General features: G+C 33.8%; 3 protein-coding genes across 3 annotated transcripts in view; all 3 read right to left on the bottom strand.

The window, feature by feature from the left end:
* The window catches only part of LOC125875232 (probable serine/threonine-protein kinase PBL9), a 1122098-nt gene that overhangs the window by 1048197 nt on the left and 56918 nt on the right, over window positions 1-16983 (bottom strand). The gene's annotated exons all lie outside the window — the stretch shown is intronic.
* On the bottom strand, window positions 3822-4379 carry LOC125873918 (MADS-box protein SOC1-like). The gene has a single exon (XM_049554744.1). The coding sequence runs from the start codon at window positions 4377-4379 to the stop codon at window positions 3822-3824; it is 558 nt and encodes a 185-aa protein (XP_049410701.1).
* Window positions 13882-16975, bottom strand: LOC125873917 (uncharacterized). The gene is made up of 5 exons (XM_049554743.1): window positions 15267-16975; window positions 14870-15043; window positions 14718-14784; window positions 14185-14630; window positions 13882-14101 (listed from the first exon to the last, which is right to left on the bottom strand). The coding sequence occupies exons 1-5, from the start codon at window positions 16973-16975 to the stop codon at window positions 13882-13884; spliced, it is 2616 nt and encodes an 871-aa protein (XP_049410700.1).

Raw genomic sequence — 16983 nt, 5'->3', positions numbered from 1 at the left:
TAAAAAAAAACTGCCATTTCAAATTTAAATTTGAAAAATCTGAAAACTGTATAACTGTTGTTATGTTAAATTTTTTAATAATCTTATCCTTTTTTATTATATCAATTTTTTCTCTTTCAAATAAAAAAAGGCTCGAGTTTTTTTTAATTGATATCTTGAATTTTTTTCTCATAAAGAATTGCAAGAATGAATGGGGAAATCTCAAAATCAATTATTTATCCAAAAAAAATTCGAATTGATGAAAAGCTTCTCAATTTTGTTATTGCCTTTCTTTTCGATTTTTATTGTAAGTAAAAATTCATTTTGTATTAATCATTTTCATATTATAATTATTTTAACACAGAAGTATTGATTTATTGACAATTTCTAACTTTTACTTATTATAAGATTATAAGATAATATACTAAAGTTTATTTGAGAGAATGTTATTCAAAATTATTCAAAATCATACCTAGGCTATTCATATTATCCTCTTGTTAGAATACTAAAAAGATATAAGAAAATTTAATTGTTACATTAAAAAAATATAAATAAGAAATGTCCTATGATTGTGATAATGCTAAGCATAAAACTAAATTTTTTTAATTGTAGGCATGTTATTCAAATTTTTAAATTTTATCTTTGAATTTTTCCAAAAGTCATATATTAGTTATATGATATTCTAAAAAAAAATATAATTATATGTGTTATTTTAGTACAATATGATGCTTATTGCTGAATGATACACTCATAAATCTGTATCAATTTCGGATAATACGTTAAATGGATAAAGATATATAAGAAAGATAATCCTATAACATTTAATTTTTATTACAATAAAAATCATTAAGAAGAGGGGTTTAATAGTTGTATAAAAGAATTGTTGCATATATATCATTTATCAAAATTTTAAAAAATATTTTTATTTTATTTTATTCAGAATTAAAAGATAGTCACAAAATGCTGAACAAATCCTGCAAAAAGAAAAAAAAAACTTAATATCATTAAAAATTATAAACAACAACAAAAAAAAGGAAAAATATAATCAACAAAAGCGAACAATTTGCAATAATTATTAATCACTATATAAAATGCATACACAAATCTCATTGATAGTGTTAATATTCAAGTAAAAACTAAACTCAAATGCACATAAGCAAATTTTAAAAAGTTAATGAGAAAAAAAACAAAGAAAGTACATCTCCTTTAAAATAATAAATCATAAACAACTGCGAGCATCAAACTGTTCTAAATTAACTTTAATTGATAAAAGGGATACAACAACTTCGAAGTAGATAATCAAAGGTAACAAGCGAAAACCTTCACATAATACTGTATGATTTGCAAATAAGAATTTGATCAATAAATTTTGAGAATAAACAAAACAACAGATCTATGTATTATTTTTAATTTTTACCTTGTAAATGTTTGTTATGCGATGAAAAATACTCTTTTAATATTGATATATATTGTGTAACTTCAATAACTCAATACTTGTATATAACCTTGTGTTCTTCTCACAATCGACGTCCTCACTCGTCTATATGTAAAACTTATAAACTACTACTTACAATGTGGGTATTGTTTCAATTTAGAATCCAAAACGGTGTCATCTAAAGAGTCCAAATAAAACTAAAAGTGTTATGCAATTTTATTAACAATTAAAGTTAGTAGAATGAGAAATCTTAAATAAGAAAAATATGAATCTATCACTAAAATTTATGAGAGAATTTACCACTAAAATCAAAATAAATAAATAATTTTTCAATTAAACTTACATGGCAAATTTATCAATCTATCACGATTATAGAAGAACTCACAATTTCCAAATTTTTATGTCATGGCAATTGATTTTGATTTCAAGAAATTATACTTGAATGGTTATGTATATATATATATATTTTTTTTTTGGAAAAACTTGGGAAGTTATACATTTAAAAATAAAAATAAAAAACCGTCTTTACATTTTTTTTTTCCTTTTATGTTTGTAATTTTTGGATTTTTTAATTTTAGATAAACGTGGGAAGTTATACATTTTTTAAAAAAATTGAACTCAAAACCCTTTTTTTTAGTTTTTTTTCGTTTTATGTTTGTAATTTTTATTTTTATTTTAGGATTTTAAATAATTAAATAAATTATTATTATTATTATTATTATTATATTATTATTATTATTATGTTGTATTATTATTATGCATTTGTTTTGCTATAAATAAGGAGGTTGTGGAAAGATAGTTAAAAATATTTTTCCAAAAAAAAGGAATCATAAACGCTTGAAATTAAAAATTAATTTAAAAATCATTTAAAAATAAAACAGTAAATTATTATTATGTAAACCTTTTTTTTTAAAAAGTTTTTTCTTCGTTTTATGTTTGTAATTTTTATTTTTATTTTTGGATTTTAAATAATTTAATAAATTATTATTATTATTATTATTATATATTATATATACGCATTTGTTTTCCTATAAATAAGGAGGTTGTGGAAAGATAGTTAAAAATATTTTTCCACCAAAAAAGGAATCATAAATGTTTGAAATTAAAAATTAATTTAAAAATTTAAAAATATAAAAATAAAACAGTAAATTATTATTATATAATTAATAATAATTTTTAATTAATTTAAAAACCTGTTTTTTGTGGTGCTGACACGTAGGCGCTATCACCTCTCCTATTATATATCTTTACAGTTTTTTCCTTTTACTTTTGTAATTTTTATTTTTATTTTTATTTTTGGATTTTTTAATTTTAGATAAACGTGGGAAGTTATACATTTAAAAAAGAATTGAACTCAAAACCCTTTTTCCAGTTTTTTTCCTTTTATGTTTGTAATTTTTATTTTTATTTTTGGATTTTAAATAATTTAATAATAAATTATTATTATTATTATTATTATTATTATTATTATTATTATTATTATTATCATCATTTGTTTTGCTATAATTAAGGAGGTTTTGGAAAGATAGTTAAAAATACTTTTCCACAAAAAAGGTATCATAACATTTGAAATTAAAAATTAATTTAAAAATCATTTAAAAAAAACAGTAATTTATTATCATGTAATTAATAATAATTTTTAATTATTTTAAAAACCTGTTTTTTGTGGTGCTGAAACGTAGGCGCTATCACCTCTCCTATTATATATATATAGAGAGATAAAGAAAAATACTAATTGAAAAGGGATTGACTAAAATCGTGTCAAAGTCATATTATATTATCGATTAATAATTTTATTCTTTAGATTGAATGACATTACCTTTTGTTGTAAAAATAGATTTATTGGAGAAAATTCCAAATTATACACATAACTAGATTTTCTTGAAACTGTAGCATTCGGGCTAGTTTGCACGCACCTCGACTAATTCATAAGGCATTTATATTCCCCAACAATGTAGGAATTGGGTAAAACTATTCACCAAAGCTTGGACAAATGAGATAAAATCAAAATGTTTTTGTGTGGTGCTTGAGTTTGGACTTGAGACCTCATAACTTTCAACTCACTAAATTGATCAATGAATCCTTCATTTGTTATACACAAACCTTAACTTTATGTTAATCACACTCACTCTAACAGAGTACCTATGAATGACGTGTCAACTATCAATGAGAAAATGGGAACAAACCACATATAACAAACATAAAATTTGATAAAAAGTTGAAGGATACATATAACTTGATTGACTAGACTTAAATAAAATATCCTTCATATATTATTTAAATGACAACTGTAACATAAATAGATGAACAATGAGCAACAATCTAATAACTAGGAAGTGCTATTTAAAGACACAACGACAAAATAGTGATAGAAGAATGTAAAAGTACAACATGATCAGTCGACATCCTAAGGATTCCTACCATTCTCTTCTCCAGCATTGCTATCATTAGCACCAGTTTGATTTAAAACATTTCCATCTACATGTTCATTGAGTTTAGTCTTCCTTTCATTAAGTTTAGTCTGCTTTGCTTCAAATAGCTTTAACAAACCTTTAGTTTCTCTAGCATCTAGTTCCTGAATGCTTTTTCCCCAAGCAAGTTGGTTGAATAGGTTCTCCATTTCCTTCTTTTCAGCTGTTTGCTCTATTTTATCAATATAGTTTTCCCGAGCATCAACTTTTCGTTGAAGATAGATTTCTTGTGTGAACAACTTAATTTGTTGTTTGGCCTCATCGCAAGCTAAATACTCATTTATTGTGGCATTAGCCTGGGTTAAACAAGGCCAAGCAAAAGCTTTGGTTTCACCAGGTGTAAAAGCAACCACACCGACTTTTATATCACATAGAATAGACAGTTCTTCTGCTTGCTTACATAGTGATGCTAATCTTTTCTCTAAAATGACTTTTCTCGCACTCTCATTGAGATTCCTAGTATTCCTACACCTCTTTTTAGTCAAGTGACTCATATTTGGTACAAACAAAAAGAAGCAAAGTAGAATATATATATATAGTGAGAGAGAGAGAGAGAGATGTGAGTACCTATATGGGAATATAAAATAAGAGTGTTTGATTGTCTAATAGGACTGCATAAAGTTGACTGAGATAATTTCACCAAATTTAGAAATAGTTTGACTGCACCATATGGCTTTTATGGTATTTATTTAATTATTTTCTTAAGTAGATGTTAAAATCCCAATACTCTATCTTGAAGATTGTGAAATAATTATATTTCCATAATAGAAAAGGATTAAATTGTCCTTGTACTTTTAGCCGAGGGGCAATTTTGTCCTCCGTTAATAGTTGTGTTGTTTGTTACCTCTATTGTTTCCCAAATGTGGCCTTTCCCCTCCTTTCAACCTATGCTGCTTAGATTCGGGTTGGGGTAGTGGTGATTTTACAATGTACGTGACTATTGCAAATGATATAAGAGGTCATGATAGGTTTATCAAATTTATTGCATAATCACTAATGATGTTGATCTGTATATATCTATCAAGACATAAAATTTGGGTCACGATGACAGCTACCCTAACCCTCTTAGTAGGCAAGCCAATGTAATGACCTGATCGGTTATTTCTGGTTTTTTTTCGTGAAAATTACCATTTTCCCCTTTTGATAGTGACCCTGAGTTTTTCATGATTAAGTTTGAAAAGTTGATTTTGAACTTTGAGTTAAAAGTTGAGATTTTAGGTAAGTTTTGAGTTTGAAATACTAGGTTAATAAGAAAATGATTTTCAGTGTCTTTTGGAGTTTTTGAGTGTCGAAATGGAATTGTTTCAATTCCATCCATCCTGAAATTTGAAATCTAATTCGAATGAATCGTCGATTTTTGTTTCTAAGTCTTTTTTGAGGATTTGAGGTCCTAGGTTGTGAACTTGTAGAATTTTAGCCTTTGAGTTGACTTTGATTAACATTCGGGGTTCGGATGCTTAGATAAGAATTTCAAAAGTTCTATTAGATTAGGGGGGGGGGGGTTGATTTTAAACCTAGTTGAGGTCTTTGTAGATTATTGAGAGGTCCCGAGCGTGTTTTAGCCTTCTTAAGCGTGAGTTAGTTTCTTGTAATTTTCACGGATGTTGGGTCAAGGAGACCTCGAACTCGTATTTTGACGGTTCCATTGAGTCCAAAACATTGAGTTTAATTGATTTGCATAGCTGGTTTGTGTGTACAGGGTTCCGAATGAATCTCGAGGGTCCTTTTGATGATTCTGAGTTTGGCTTGTTTCAGGTTCTAGTGCATGGCCATTTTGGTCATCGTGAACGCGAGACTCCCTCATCGCGATAACATAGCATCATCTTGGGGCGCATCGCGATCGCGTGGGTCTTGCCGCAATGACAATGGTCAACTTTAATGCCTTACTCATCTCGATTGCGTGACCTTGGGTCGTGATCGCGATGAGCATCTGTGACTTGGGCAGAATGTTTTTGAAAATTGGGGTTTCAACCCCATTTCTCCTTTTTGAGTTTTGGGGAGGCAATTTGGACCAGGTTTTCGAGTAAAATCTTTTGGGTAACAATTCTTAATTCTAAATCTTTAATTACTCATTGTTTTTTTTATGGATGTCTGTGTTCAAATCAAGCTTTTGAAATGAGAAAATTGGGGATTTTCTTCAAAAACCAAAGAATTAACTAAAATGGAGTTTGTGAATTGATTTCAAGCCATTTTTCGAAATGATTTTCCCTAATTAGTTCCTAAATCCTTGAGTAATGTTTCAAGTATTAAATTTTGGATACATACCTTATATTCATAATTGAGTTTGTGTTGATTGACCCGCTTTTCAAGAGAAATTGATGTAGGTATTGTTGTTCCCGTAAATTTATTGTGAATACTTGCTTATGCATAGATTGTGCGGCTTTGGAAGTGATTCGGAAGGGGAAGACTCAACTATTGGAGTGATTGTTGATTGATTTAAGCAAGTGGCTTCTTAAACCTTGTATTGTAGTTTAATTTGTATGCTTCCTTCGTTGATTGTGTGTTTGGAGTAATGGAAATGAGGTGAAGTGTTTAAATTGTCGACTTGTTATATCTAAATGAATAAAAAGGTGTTGAAAAGAAAAAGGCCATGTGAAGAACATGATAATGTGAATTGCCTTATTGTGACATTTGATGATTGATTGATAAAATGCTTGAAAACATGATTGTGTACTTGAATTGCATGGTTTGTTGTTTCTCCCATTTGGTGTGATATTTGCTTGTATCATTGATTGTGAACACCGTGATGAGACATTGATGAGTTAGTATGTCGAGGTCTTTGACGACGAGCGTTATTATACTGAGGTCTTTGCCGACGAGTGTTATGATGTCGAGGTCTTTGTCGGCGAGTGTTATTATGCAGATGTCTTTGTCGGTGTGTGTTATTATGCTCAGGTCTTTTTCGGTGAGTGTTATGATGCCGAGGTCTTTACTGGTGAGTGTTATTATATTGAGGCTTTTTTTAGTGAGTGTTATCATGTCAAGGTCTTTATCGGTGAGTGTTATGATGCCGAGGTCTTTGCCGGCGAGTGTTATTTTGCCGACGAGTGTTATTATATCGAGGTCTTTGTCGGCGAGTGTTATTATGCCGAAGTCTTTGTCAGCGAGTGTTATGATGCTGAGGTCTTTGCTGGCGACTGTTATTATGCCGAGATCTTTGTCGATGAGTGTTATTATGCCGAGGTCCTTATCGACGAGTGTTATAAAGCCAACGGGAAATGGTTCCGGCTAGTGATGATCATTGTGACATAATGCACTTGATGCTTATGCGTGACTTACTTTGATGTAATTCTCAAAATCAAATTACGAATAAAATGCGGAAATCAAAAGACAATAAGTAAAGATAACTAGATAGACACACAAAGAGGAAATCAAAGGAAACCTAAGGGTATATTAAACCTAAATACCTCAATCGATAAATCCTATAATAGCACCTAACTCTTACGAAGACCTCAAGGGAATCAAATTCACCTTGCAACCTCGTTTCTAAGCAAAGATCAACCAAAAGTTTTACCAAGCTCTCAACACTCAAACAATAGTTTTCAGTTTTCAACATTCAAAATAGTCTAAGTCTAAAATGAACCCAAACTAGCTATTTATAGTTTAAGGTGAAAAGGCCCAAAATTGACCCGAAAAGGACAATGGACGAGCCAAGTCGGGCTCGCCTAGTGACTTAGTGACTCGTCCTTTTGGCTTGACGATGGTTCCTACTTGGTTCCTACTCTAGCCACATTCTGGAACTTTGGGCGAGCTGGGGTCATCGCCCAAGCCATTGGGCGACACACCGATTGGATCCTGCTCGCCAAAAGTGGCAGTGTCTCCCCATGCAATCTTCGAGACATGGAACCCTTTGTTTGCCATCAACACGAGCTCAAGGACCTCTAACTTCATGAATAGGCCTTGCATCTTGTGAAGGTCTCGAGCTTGACTTCGCGTGAACGACCTTGTTGCAATCTGAATTGCATCATTCTCTCCTTCTTGAAAAGAGTTTGTCCTCAAATTCGACGGATCATCACCATCAAGAGTTGGAAATGGGGACATGTCGCACACATTGAAAGTGTTGTGCACTTGATACTCCGAAAGAAGGTCAACCTTGTAGGCATTGTCATTGAGCCTTTCAAGCACTTGAAAGAGACCATCACCTCTTGGCATCAATTTCGTCTTTCGATGAGAGGGAAATCGCTCCTTTCGAAAGTGTACCCACACCCAATCACCGTGTTCAAGCACAACCCTGTAGAGACCCTTGCTAGCCTTTTTTGGCTACTTCTTGGTTCTTCTTCTCTAAGTGCAACTATACCTTTTCATGAAGCTTCTTCATTGCTTCAGCTCTCTTGCTCCCATCTAAGCTTAACACAACATCTTGAGAAAGTGGAGTAAGATCTAAAGGGGTTAGGGGGTTAAATCCATGTACCACTTCAAAAGGAGTCATGCCAACAATTATATAAATAACTCGATTATAAGCAAACTCAACTAAAGGCAAATGTTCCTCCCATGAGGCCAACTTTCTATGCACCACAACACGAAGCATAGAACCCAAGGTCCTACTCACAACTTCACTTTGACCATCGGTTTGTGGGTGACAAGAAGTTGAGAACAACAATTTGGTACCAAGTCTACCCCACAATTCCTTCCAAAAGTGACTAAGGAATTTTGGATCCCTATCACTTACAATGGTTTGAGGAATTCCAAGCAATTTAACAACATGCTCAACAAACAAAGATGCCACATTGGAAGCATCATCACATTTATGACATAGAATGAAATGAGCCATCTTTGAAAATCGATCAACAATAAAAATGCAATCTCTTCCTCTTTTTGTCCTTGGCAAACCCAAAACGAAATCCATTGAAATATAAAGTCAAGGTCTTTGAGGGGTAGGGAGTGGGGTGTATAAACCATGGGGAAGGAGGCGTGACTTAGCACTTCGACATTCAATACATTGGCCACAAATTCGAAAAACGTCCTTGTGCATTTTAGGCCAATAGAATTGTTCCTCAAGAAATTCCCTTGTTTTATCAATACCAAAATGACCCATTAATCCCCCATTGTGTGCCTCTCTCACAAATAATTCTCTCCAAGAGTTCATAGGTACACAAAGTCTGTTGCCTTTGAACAAGAAACCATCAAACTTAGAATAGGGAGTAGAAGCCCTATCCCTAATCCACCTTTCCCTCTCCCATTCCTCACAATCTTTGAAGATTTGAGTAAACACAAGATCCTTGGGATGCAATGCCTTCAAACAGTCAAAACCAATCAAATTAGAAGACAAAGTATTTACCAACACATGTTTTCTAGATAAGCATCATCAACCACATTTTCCTTCCCTTTTTTGTAATGGATTACATAAGGGAACGTTTCAAGGAATTCAATCCATTTGGCGTGCCTCTTGTTAAACTTTCCTTGGGCCCGAATATGCTTTAGAGACTCGTGGTCAATCCTAATGACAAATTCCTTGGGCCACAAGTAGTGTTGCCAATTACCCAAAGCTCTAATCAAAGTATACAATTCAAGATCATAAGTGGAATAATTCAAAGTAGCGCCTTGAAGCTTTTCACTAAAATAAGCAATAGGTTTTTGGTCTTGCATTAAGACGACTCCAATGCCTACTTTACTAGCATCACATTTCACTTCAAACATTTTATCAAAATTGGGTAATTGCAACAAAGGAGTGGAGCTAAGCATGGATTTTAAAGCCTCAAAAGCTTTGGCTTGCCCCTTCTCCCACTTGAAAGGCTTATCCTTTCGGATTACCTCGGTCCGTATAAAAACTAGCCAAACCATGAAAGCTTCTAACATCACTTATGAATTTCGGAATCGACCAATTCTTAATAACGTCTATCTTAGACTCATCAACCTCAACCCCTCTTAAACTCACAACAAAACCCAAGAAAATAACTTCATCCACATAAAATGAACACTTTTCAAGATTAGCATAAATTTGTTCCTTCCTAAGCACATCAAACACACATCTCAAATGCTCAACATGATCATGTATGGTTTTACTATAAATCAAGATATCATCAAAATATACAACCAAAAACTTCCCTATGAAGGGTTTCATCACATGATCATGAGATGCATAAAAGTATTAGGAGTATTAGTGAGACCGAAATGCATCACCAACCATTCATATAGACGAAACTTGGTCTTGAATGCGGTCTTCCATTCATCACCGGGGTTCATCCGGATTTGATGATAACCACTCCCAAGATCAATCTTTGAAAATGCAGAAGAACCATTCAACTCATAAGCATATCATCTAATCTAGGGATATGATGATGATACTTTACTGTAATCTTGTTGATGGCTCGACAATCAACACACACGCGCCATGTTCCCTTTTTCTTTGGAACCAATAGAACTGGCACAACACATGGACTTATGCTTTCTCTCATATATCCCTTGTTGAGGAGTTCCTCAACTTGCCTTCGTAGCTCCTTGGTGTCCTCTGGATTGCTTCGATAAGCCGGCTTGTTTGGCAATTGTGATCCCTGCACAAAGTCAGTTTGGTGCTCAATTCCCCAAAGAGGGGGCAATCCACTTGGAAGCTCCCTTGGGAAGACATCCTCATAATCCTGCAAAAGAAAGGAAATAGAATTGGGAAGAGAAGAATGACATTGGTTAGTTTGTAACACATGATCCCCATGTGTGATAAGGATCAAAGAAATCTTGGACTCCACTTCCTCCCTTGTCTCTTTGTAACTAGCCAACAATACTTGGGCCTTTCCTTTCAACTTCCTCCTTTCCTTCTATTCATTGCTCTCGACTGTCATATGTTCTTCTTCACTCCTCCTCTTTTCTTAATAAATTTCAACGATATAAAGTTGTTGTTGAAAAATGAATGTGTAGATGAAGTTCACATGGTTGGTATATATGGCATTGGTGGAATAGGAAAAACGATGTAACTTTGACAAAAGGTATCTACAAGACTATAACCAAATATTTCAGCAATTTGATTGTAGTTTGCTTCCTTTCAAATATTGGATCAAGAAGGCATTTAATGGACAAATTTTCAAAAGTAAAGACTTTGAAGTTAACAGTGTTACTGAAGGCATCAAATTAATCAAAGTAAGACTTGGGTCAAAGATGGTTCTATTGTTTTTGATGAGCTCTTGTGATATTGGAGTCACATTTGCAAGGAAGATTGGTAACTCATTACTAAAAAAACAGTGAATACCGACCTATAAATACCGACCTAAAACCGACATCCCAACTTAGGTCGGAAAAAGCTTGGTCGCTATTCAATACCGACCTCTGGAGGTCGGTATTTACTGACCTCTCGAGGTCGGTTTTTATTTTATGTCCGAATATTCATTTTTTTAAAATCCGACCTCTGGAGGTCGGTATTTTTATTTTTGTAATGTTGAAATTCTGACCTCCGGAGGTTGGTATTTTTATTTTTGTAATGTTGAAATTTCGACCTCCGGAGGTCGGTATTTTTATTTTTGTATTTTTGAAATTCTAACTTCCGGAGGTCGATATTTTTATTTTTGTAATGTTGAAATTCCGACCTCCGGAGGTCGGTATTTTTATTTTTTATTTTTGAAATTCCAACCTCTGGAGGTCGGTTTTCTGCTGCAAAACAGGCAGCAAATTGCTGCAATTTTTAGTTGCCTACCTGCATATTTATACCAAAACAACCCAAAGCCAAATAAACTTCATCCAACCAAAACAACCCAAAGCCAAATAAAATTCATCCAACCAAAACAACCCAAAGCCAAATAAAATTCATCTAACCAAAACAACCCAAAGCCAAATAAACTTCATCCAACCAAAACTACATAGTATTTTCAACATATACATTAAACTATTTCAAAATAAACTAAAATACGATCAAATTAAACAATTCCAAAAATATAGAAGTCTAAAATGTCAAATAGATACAACCACTCCTCATCACCCTTACTCTCCTTATCAGACTTACCATTCTCATCACCCTCACTTTCCTTATCAGACTTATCATTCTCATCACCCTCATGATCAGATCCATCACTGCTAGCCGGACATGGAGGAAGAATATTTCCTGATTCAAAAAGAAAAGTTAGTTGGGCCTGAAGCGCTGCATACCTCTTGTTCTCTGCCTCCTTTGCTGCCGCAATCTCCTCCTCTCTCTTCTTCTCTCTTTCTTCTCTCTTCTTCTCTCTTTTGGCTACAGCAGCAAGCTCGGCATTGAGATAAGCTATCTTACTCTCCATTGCAGATATTGTCTCTCTATCCCCACCATCAAAGCTTGAGGATGATGAACCACAATACCAAGACTTCTTCTTCTGATACGCCTTTTCTGGATAGCCGTAGACTAAACCTCTAATCGGTTCACTAACACTCTGTTTCCAAAGATTCTCGTTTTCTTTTTGTGTAAATGGTCTGTCATGACTCTCAAGAGGTAGAGTACTACGATATTCCAGAGATATTCGTATATACCTATCCTATAATTTAAACAAAGAACTCTACGAATAAGAATGTAATATATAAAAGGAAAAGAAAAAAAAATAGTTTGAATGGAGTTCTTACATATGTCTCTTGAGCACGTGGCTCAATCCATCTTTTTTCTTCTGTGGGGTTCGGACTCTTCTTGACGTGAGTAACCTTGAACATCTCTGGTACAGCTACCGGCCTACCCAACATATATAGAATTTGATCTCATTAATCTCCAAAAAGTACTTATCAAAAAAGAAGAAAAAAAATTATTTTACTAAATTAAGAAAGTATACCATTCTTTCCTTCCTAGTAACCTGGCTAATAGCTCCACCAGTGTGTAAAAAGCCTCCCTTTTCTGATGCGCGAGCCATCTTCCCAATCTCACTCCTCTTTTTAAATTTTTCATTAGTACTCCAATGTTTCAGTAACAAAGCCTATCGATCCGTAAACATAAACTTAGGCATTCTGTTTTCTCTTCGACAATCACAAAATGTGCTAGAAAGCAACTTTGAAGCTTTAAGCTTGAAGTTCACTTGAACGTCATCCTCGTGTTCGGGAGCCCATACATAATATTTCTGTAATAAAAAATTACTAAACATTTATTGTTCAAATGACAAGAGAATTTAAATGTATATGATATGGATTTAATTTATATATATTCTTACCTTAAATTCATTGAACATCTGCCTTTGGGTGTTAAGTGGAATCGAACTCCAATTCGGATACACACCATTATAGTAAGTTCTGATGCACTTTAAAATAATCTTTGCCATACCTACATCCGGACGTAAGCTGAAATACGAGTTCATTGACGAAGTAGAGTAAACAAAAAATAATCAATCAATTAAAATATAAATAGATAAATGAAAGATGAAACATAATTAAATCATACTTGTATCCTAATGGCTCGATGACGAGTCTCCAAAAATTGTCTCTATTGCCTGGCTGAGGACCATGTGCATCTGAGTGCTGGGTGGTGGGAGTATTAGGCTCTGAGCCATTGGATTCAATATGAAGATTGGAAAGTCCAATTGATCCACTATTAGTATTCAAACTATTGCACTGACTAGCACTAACTGATGGTATGTTAGACCCACGACCAAGATGTGAATAGCCTTGCAATGTTTGGTAACCCGAACTAGGTACCACAGTGGGTGTAGATATAGTATAACCAGATTGTGGAGCCACATGAGTAGAGGCATTATGTGACTGGTGTGTCGAGTGAGTAGTTGAAACTGAGGCTCTTTTTGAAATATTAACTCGAGAGGGCTCATCAGATATCACGACCCCAGTGGGCCTTCTCATAGCATTGGCCTTAAATTTCTTTTTCGGATTAGCGGATTTTTTTGATTTACCCTTGTCTGTATCTACCATCTATATCAAATAAATATAAAGATTAAAACAAAGTAGTACAAAATAATGTCACAATGTCGAACAAATATATCAAACAAAGTTATCATAACATAAGGCTTAATCCAAATAGTCTTTCACAATGTCGAACAAACGTTAAAACTACTAAAATATAAAGTATACTCAAATATGAATAGCTAAAAATCCACCAATTAAACATACAAATTGTTATTCATCCTCTTCGGAAGTTTCTTCATCATCTGTCCATTCACATGCATCATCTTCGGAAGTTTCCTCCTCATCTATCCATTCATCCTCTTCGAAAGTTTCCTCCTCATCCCCCTCCATATTTGTTGGCATATCTAACTCTTCTCTATTAACTTCTTCTAAAATGTGATCAGGATGCTCCAAATTCATTTCTAACTCAGCATCCACTACTTGATGAACACTTGTATTTCATTTTGATATGCAACATCCAATTCATTCTCAACTTCCACTCGCCCCATCGGTTTTGTTTTGATTACAACCCACCAATCAGACTTATCCCTACGCAACAGATAAGGATCATAGTACACTTGCTTAGCATTTTGTGCAATAATAAAAGGATCATAAGCCTCATACTTCTTAGTGTGCTTGACTTCAATGATATTATGCTGCTTAAGCTCCCTCGTACCTCTTGAAGTTGGATCAAACCACTTGCATTGGAAAAATACTATTCTTTTGATTGGCCAACCCGAATATTCCAACTCTACAATCTCCTGTAGGACGCCAAAATAATCAACATTCTCATTTTGATTTCCATTATCACCTTTAACCCAAACACCACTATTATTAGTTTTCTTATTCTTTGAGTATTTATCTGTGGCAAATTTAAAACCATTTACGTTATATTGGGACATTGTGTGAACTGTAATCGGTCCCCAAGAAATATCCTTGAAAAATTGATCAAATGTGGCAGAATTTTCTAAATTGTAGACCTATATATAATTAGTAAATTAAAAGCAATGTTAGTAGAAAGAAGAGTACACTAATCTCTTAATAGGTGTATATATTACAACACTTACCCAATTAGTATACCACGTTATAAATGATGGAAACACTTGATCATGACCATATTGGCTCACAAAATAACTGTAGAATCACATTGAAAATATAGTTAGTTTCCTTAATAAAATCGGAGTTGAATATATGTTGTTTACATATTTAATTTTCTTACTCTAAGAAGGGTTGGACTTCTGGACAATTCAACAAGACATGAAGCTCTGCAGATTTTTTCTCCTTTTCGGTAAGTTTGTGCAATGTACGCTTTTTTGAACCCTTACCCGGTTGGTTGAAGATTGATAATGAATGTACTGCAGGATCATTCCCAGTAGCATCATGTCGATTAGGTCTGTTTCTCAAACACGACACATAATCATCAAAGTAGTAAGAACAAAAGTGGGATCTTTCTTTAGCTAGATATACTTGAGCCATACAACCCTCCACCCTATGTTTATTCTTAATACCCCTTTTAGACTTGCCAATGCTCCTATAAAATTTTATATTAGATATATAATTTCAAAAGATATATTAACGATTTATGAAATAATAATAAATGTGTTATAGTTACTTACCGCTCAAAAGGATACATCCACCTATATTGAACTGGACCTCCCAATAGAGCTTCATGAACAAGATGAATAGGAAGATGTTCCATCACATCAAAGAACCCAGGTGGAAGAATCTTCTCCAACTTATTACTAATAACAACTATATTTTTGGCCATCCGAACCAGATTCTCTACTCTCAATGTGTTGGAACACAAGTCTTTGAAGAGCAAACTGATTTCTGCAATCGGTTTCCATATGTTTTCAGGCAATCCACAAAAAGCAATCGGAAGTAATTGTTCCATAAAAACATGACAGTCGTGACTTTTCATCCCATGTAATATTCCACGCTCAATGTCAACCCTCTTTCCCAAATTTGAGGCATATCCATATGGCGTTTTCAAGCTTTCCACCCACTCACAAATTTTTCTCTTCTGTTCCATTGTGAATGAATAACTAGGCTTGGGTTTAAGTAACTTGTTGTTGGCAGACTTCTGTAAATGCAACTCCGGTCGTCTACAATGTTCTGGTAAGTTAAGTCTAGCCTTAACATTATCTTTTGTCTTGCCAGTTACATCCATTACAGTGTTGAATAGATTATCAAAATAATTCTTTTCAATATGCATGACATCGAGATTATGTCTAAGGAAATTATCCTTCCAATAAGGTAACTCCCAGAATATACTCTGTTTAGTCCAATTATGTGCAACACCATACCCATCAAATTTGTACGGTGGTTCCTCAGTTACCTTTGGAAAATTTTGAACCCTTTCCCAAATATCATCACCCGTTAATATTGGGGTTGGACCATCTCGTTCAGTTTTATTCTTTTTAAATGCATATTTCTTTCTCCTAAATTCATGATCAGGTGGCAAGAACCGACGATGACAATCAAACCATGAATTCTTTCGGCCATGTTTTAATGTGAATGATTTAGTATCTTCCATACAGTAGGGACATGCTAACTTTCCAGCTGTCATCCATCCAGATAGCATTCCATAGGCAAGAAAATCATTAATAGTCCACATTAAAGTAGCACGCATGTTGAAATTTTGTTTACGAGAAATGTCCCATGTTTCTACCCCCTCAGACCACAACAATTTCAACTCATCAATCAAAGGTTGTAAGTACACATCAATCTTGCTTTTTGGATTACTCGAACCAGGAATGACACAATTCAGAAATATATATGGACTTGTCATACACATCTCAGGTGGAAGATTATACGGTGTAATAAACACAGGCCAACAAGAATATGGTGTAGCCCCAACTGAAAAAGGGGTGAAACCATCCGCACACAAACCCAGCCTAACATTCCTTGGTTCAGCAGCAAAATCTGGATAAGTTCTATCAAAATGTTTCCAAGCCTCTCCGTCAGATGGATGACACATGATACCAGGTGGCCTTCTATTTTCACAGTGCCATCTCATATGAGGAGCAGAGCTATTTGATGCATACAACCTTTTCAATTTTGGTATAAGAGGTAAATAATGCATCGCCTTAATAGCAAGTTTCTTTCCGGTAGAACCAATCTTATAGCGAGGGTGACTACAAAACTTACAAGACTCTAGATTGACATCCTCCTTATAGTATAACATGCAACCTTTTTCACAACAATCAATTCTTATCGAGGAGAGTCCTAACTTAGACATCAATGCATTTGCTTTATAATAAGAATCAGGAATCTCTACATTGGGATCAACTAATTCCTTCATAAGTTCTATCATAGAGTCCATTGCTCCTT

The sequence above is a fragment of the Solanum stenotomum genome, chromosome 8 (assembly GCF_019186545.1).
Source record: "Solanum stenotomum isolate F172 chromosome 8, ASM1918654v1, whole genome shotgun sequence".
NCBI classification, from domain to species: Eukaryota; Viridiplantae; Streptophyta; class Magnoliopsida; order Solanales; family Solanaceae; genus Solanum; species Solanum stenotomum.
Note: the sequence above shows the minus strand (reverse complement) of the source record. Positions and strands in the feature narration are given on the sequence as shown.

What these genes read in the sequence shown, in the direction of transcription:
- LOC125873918 (XM_049554744.1), bottom strand. Translation starts at nt 4,379, where the DNA reads ATGAGTCACTTGACTAAAAAGAGGTGTAGGAATACTAGGAATCTCAAT.
- LOC125873917 (XM_049554743.1), bottom strand. Translation starts at nt 16,975, where the DNA reads ATGGACTCTATGATAGAACTTATGAAGGAATTAGTTGATCCCAATGTA. An exon ending in GAAGTCCAACCCTTCTTAGA is followed by an intron (nt 14,785 to 14,869) that starts GTAAGAAAATTA and finishes GTGATTCTACAG; the next exon opens with TTATTTTGTGAGCCAATATG. An exon ending in CGTAGGGATAAGTCTGATTG is followed by an intron (nt 14,102 to 14,184) that starts GTGGGTTGTAAT and finishes ATGAAATACAAG; the next exon opens with TGTTCATCAAGTAGTGGATG.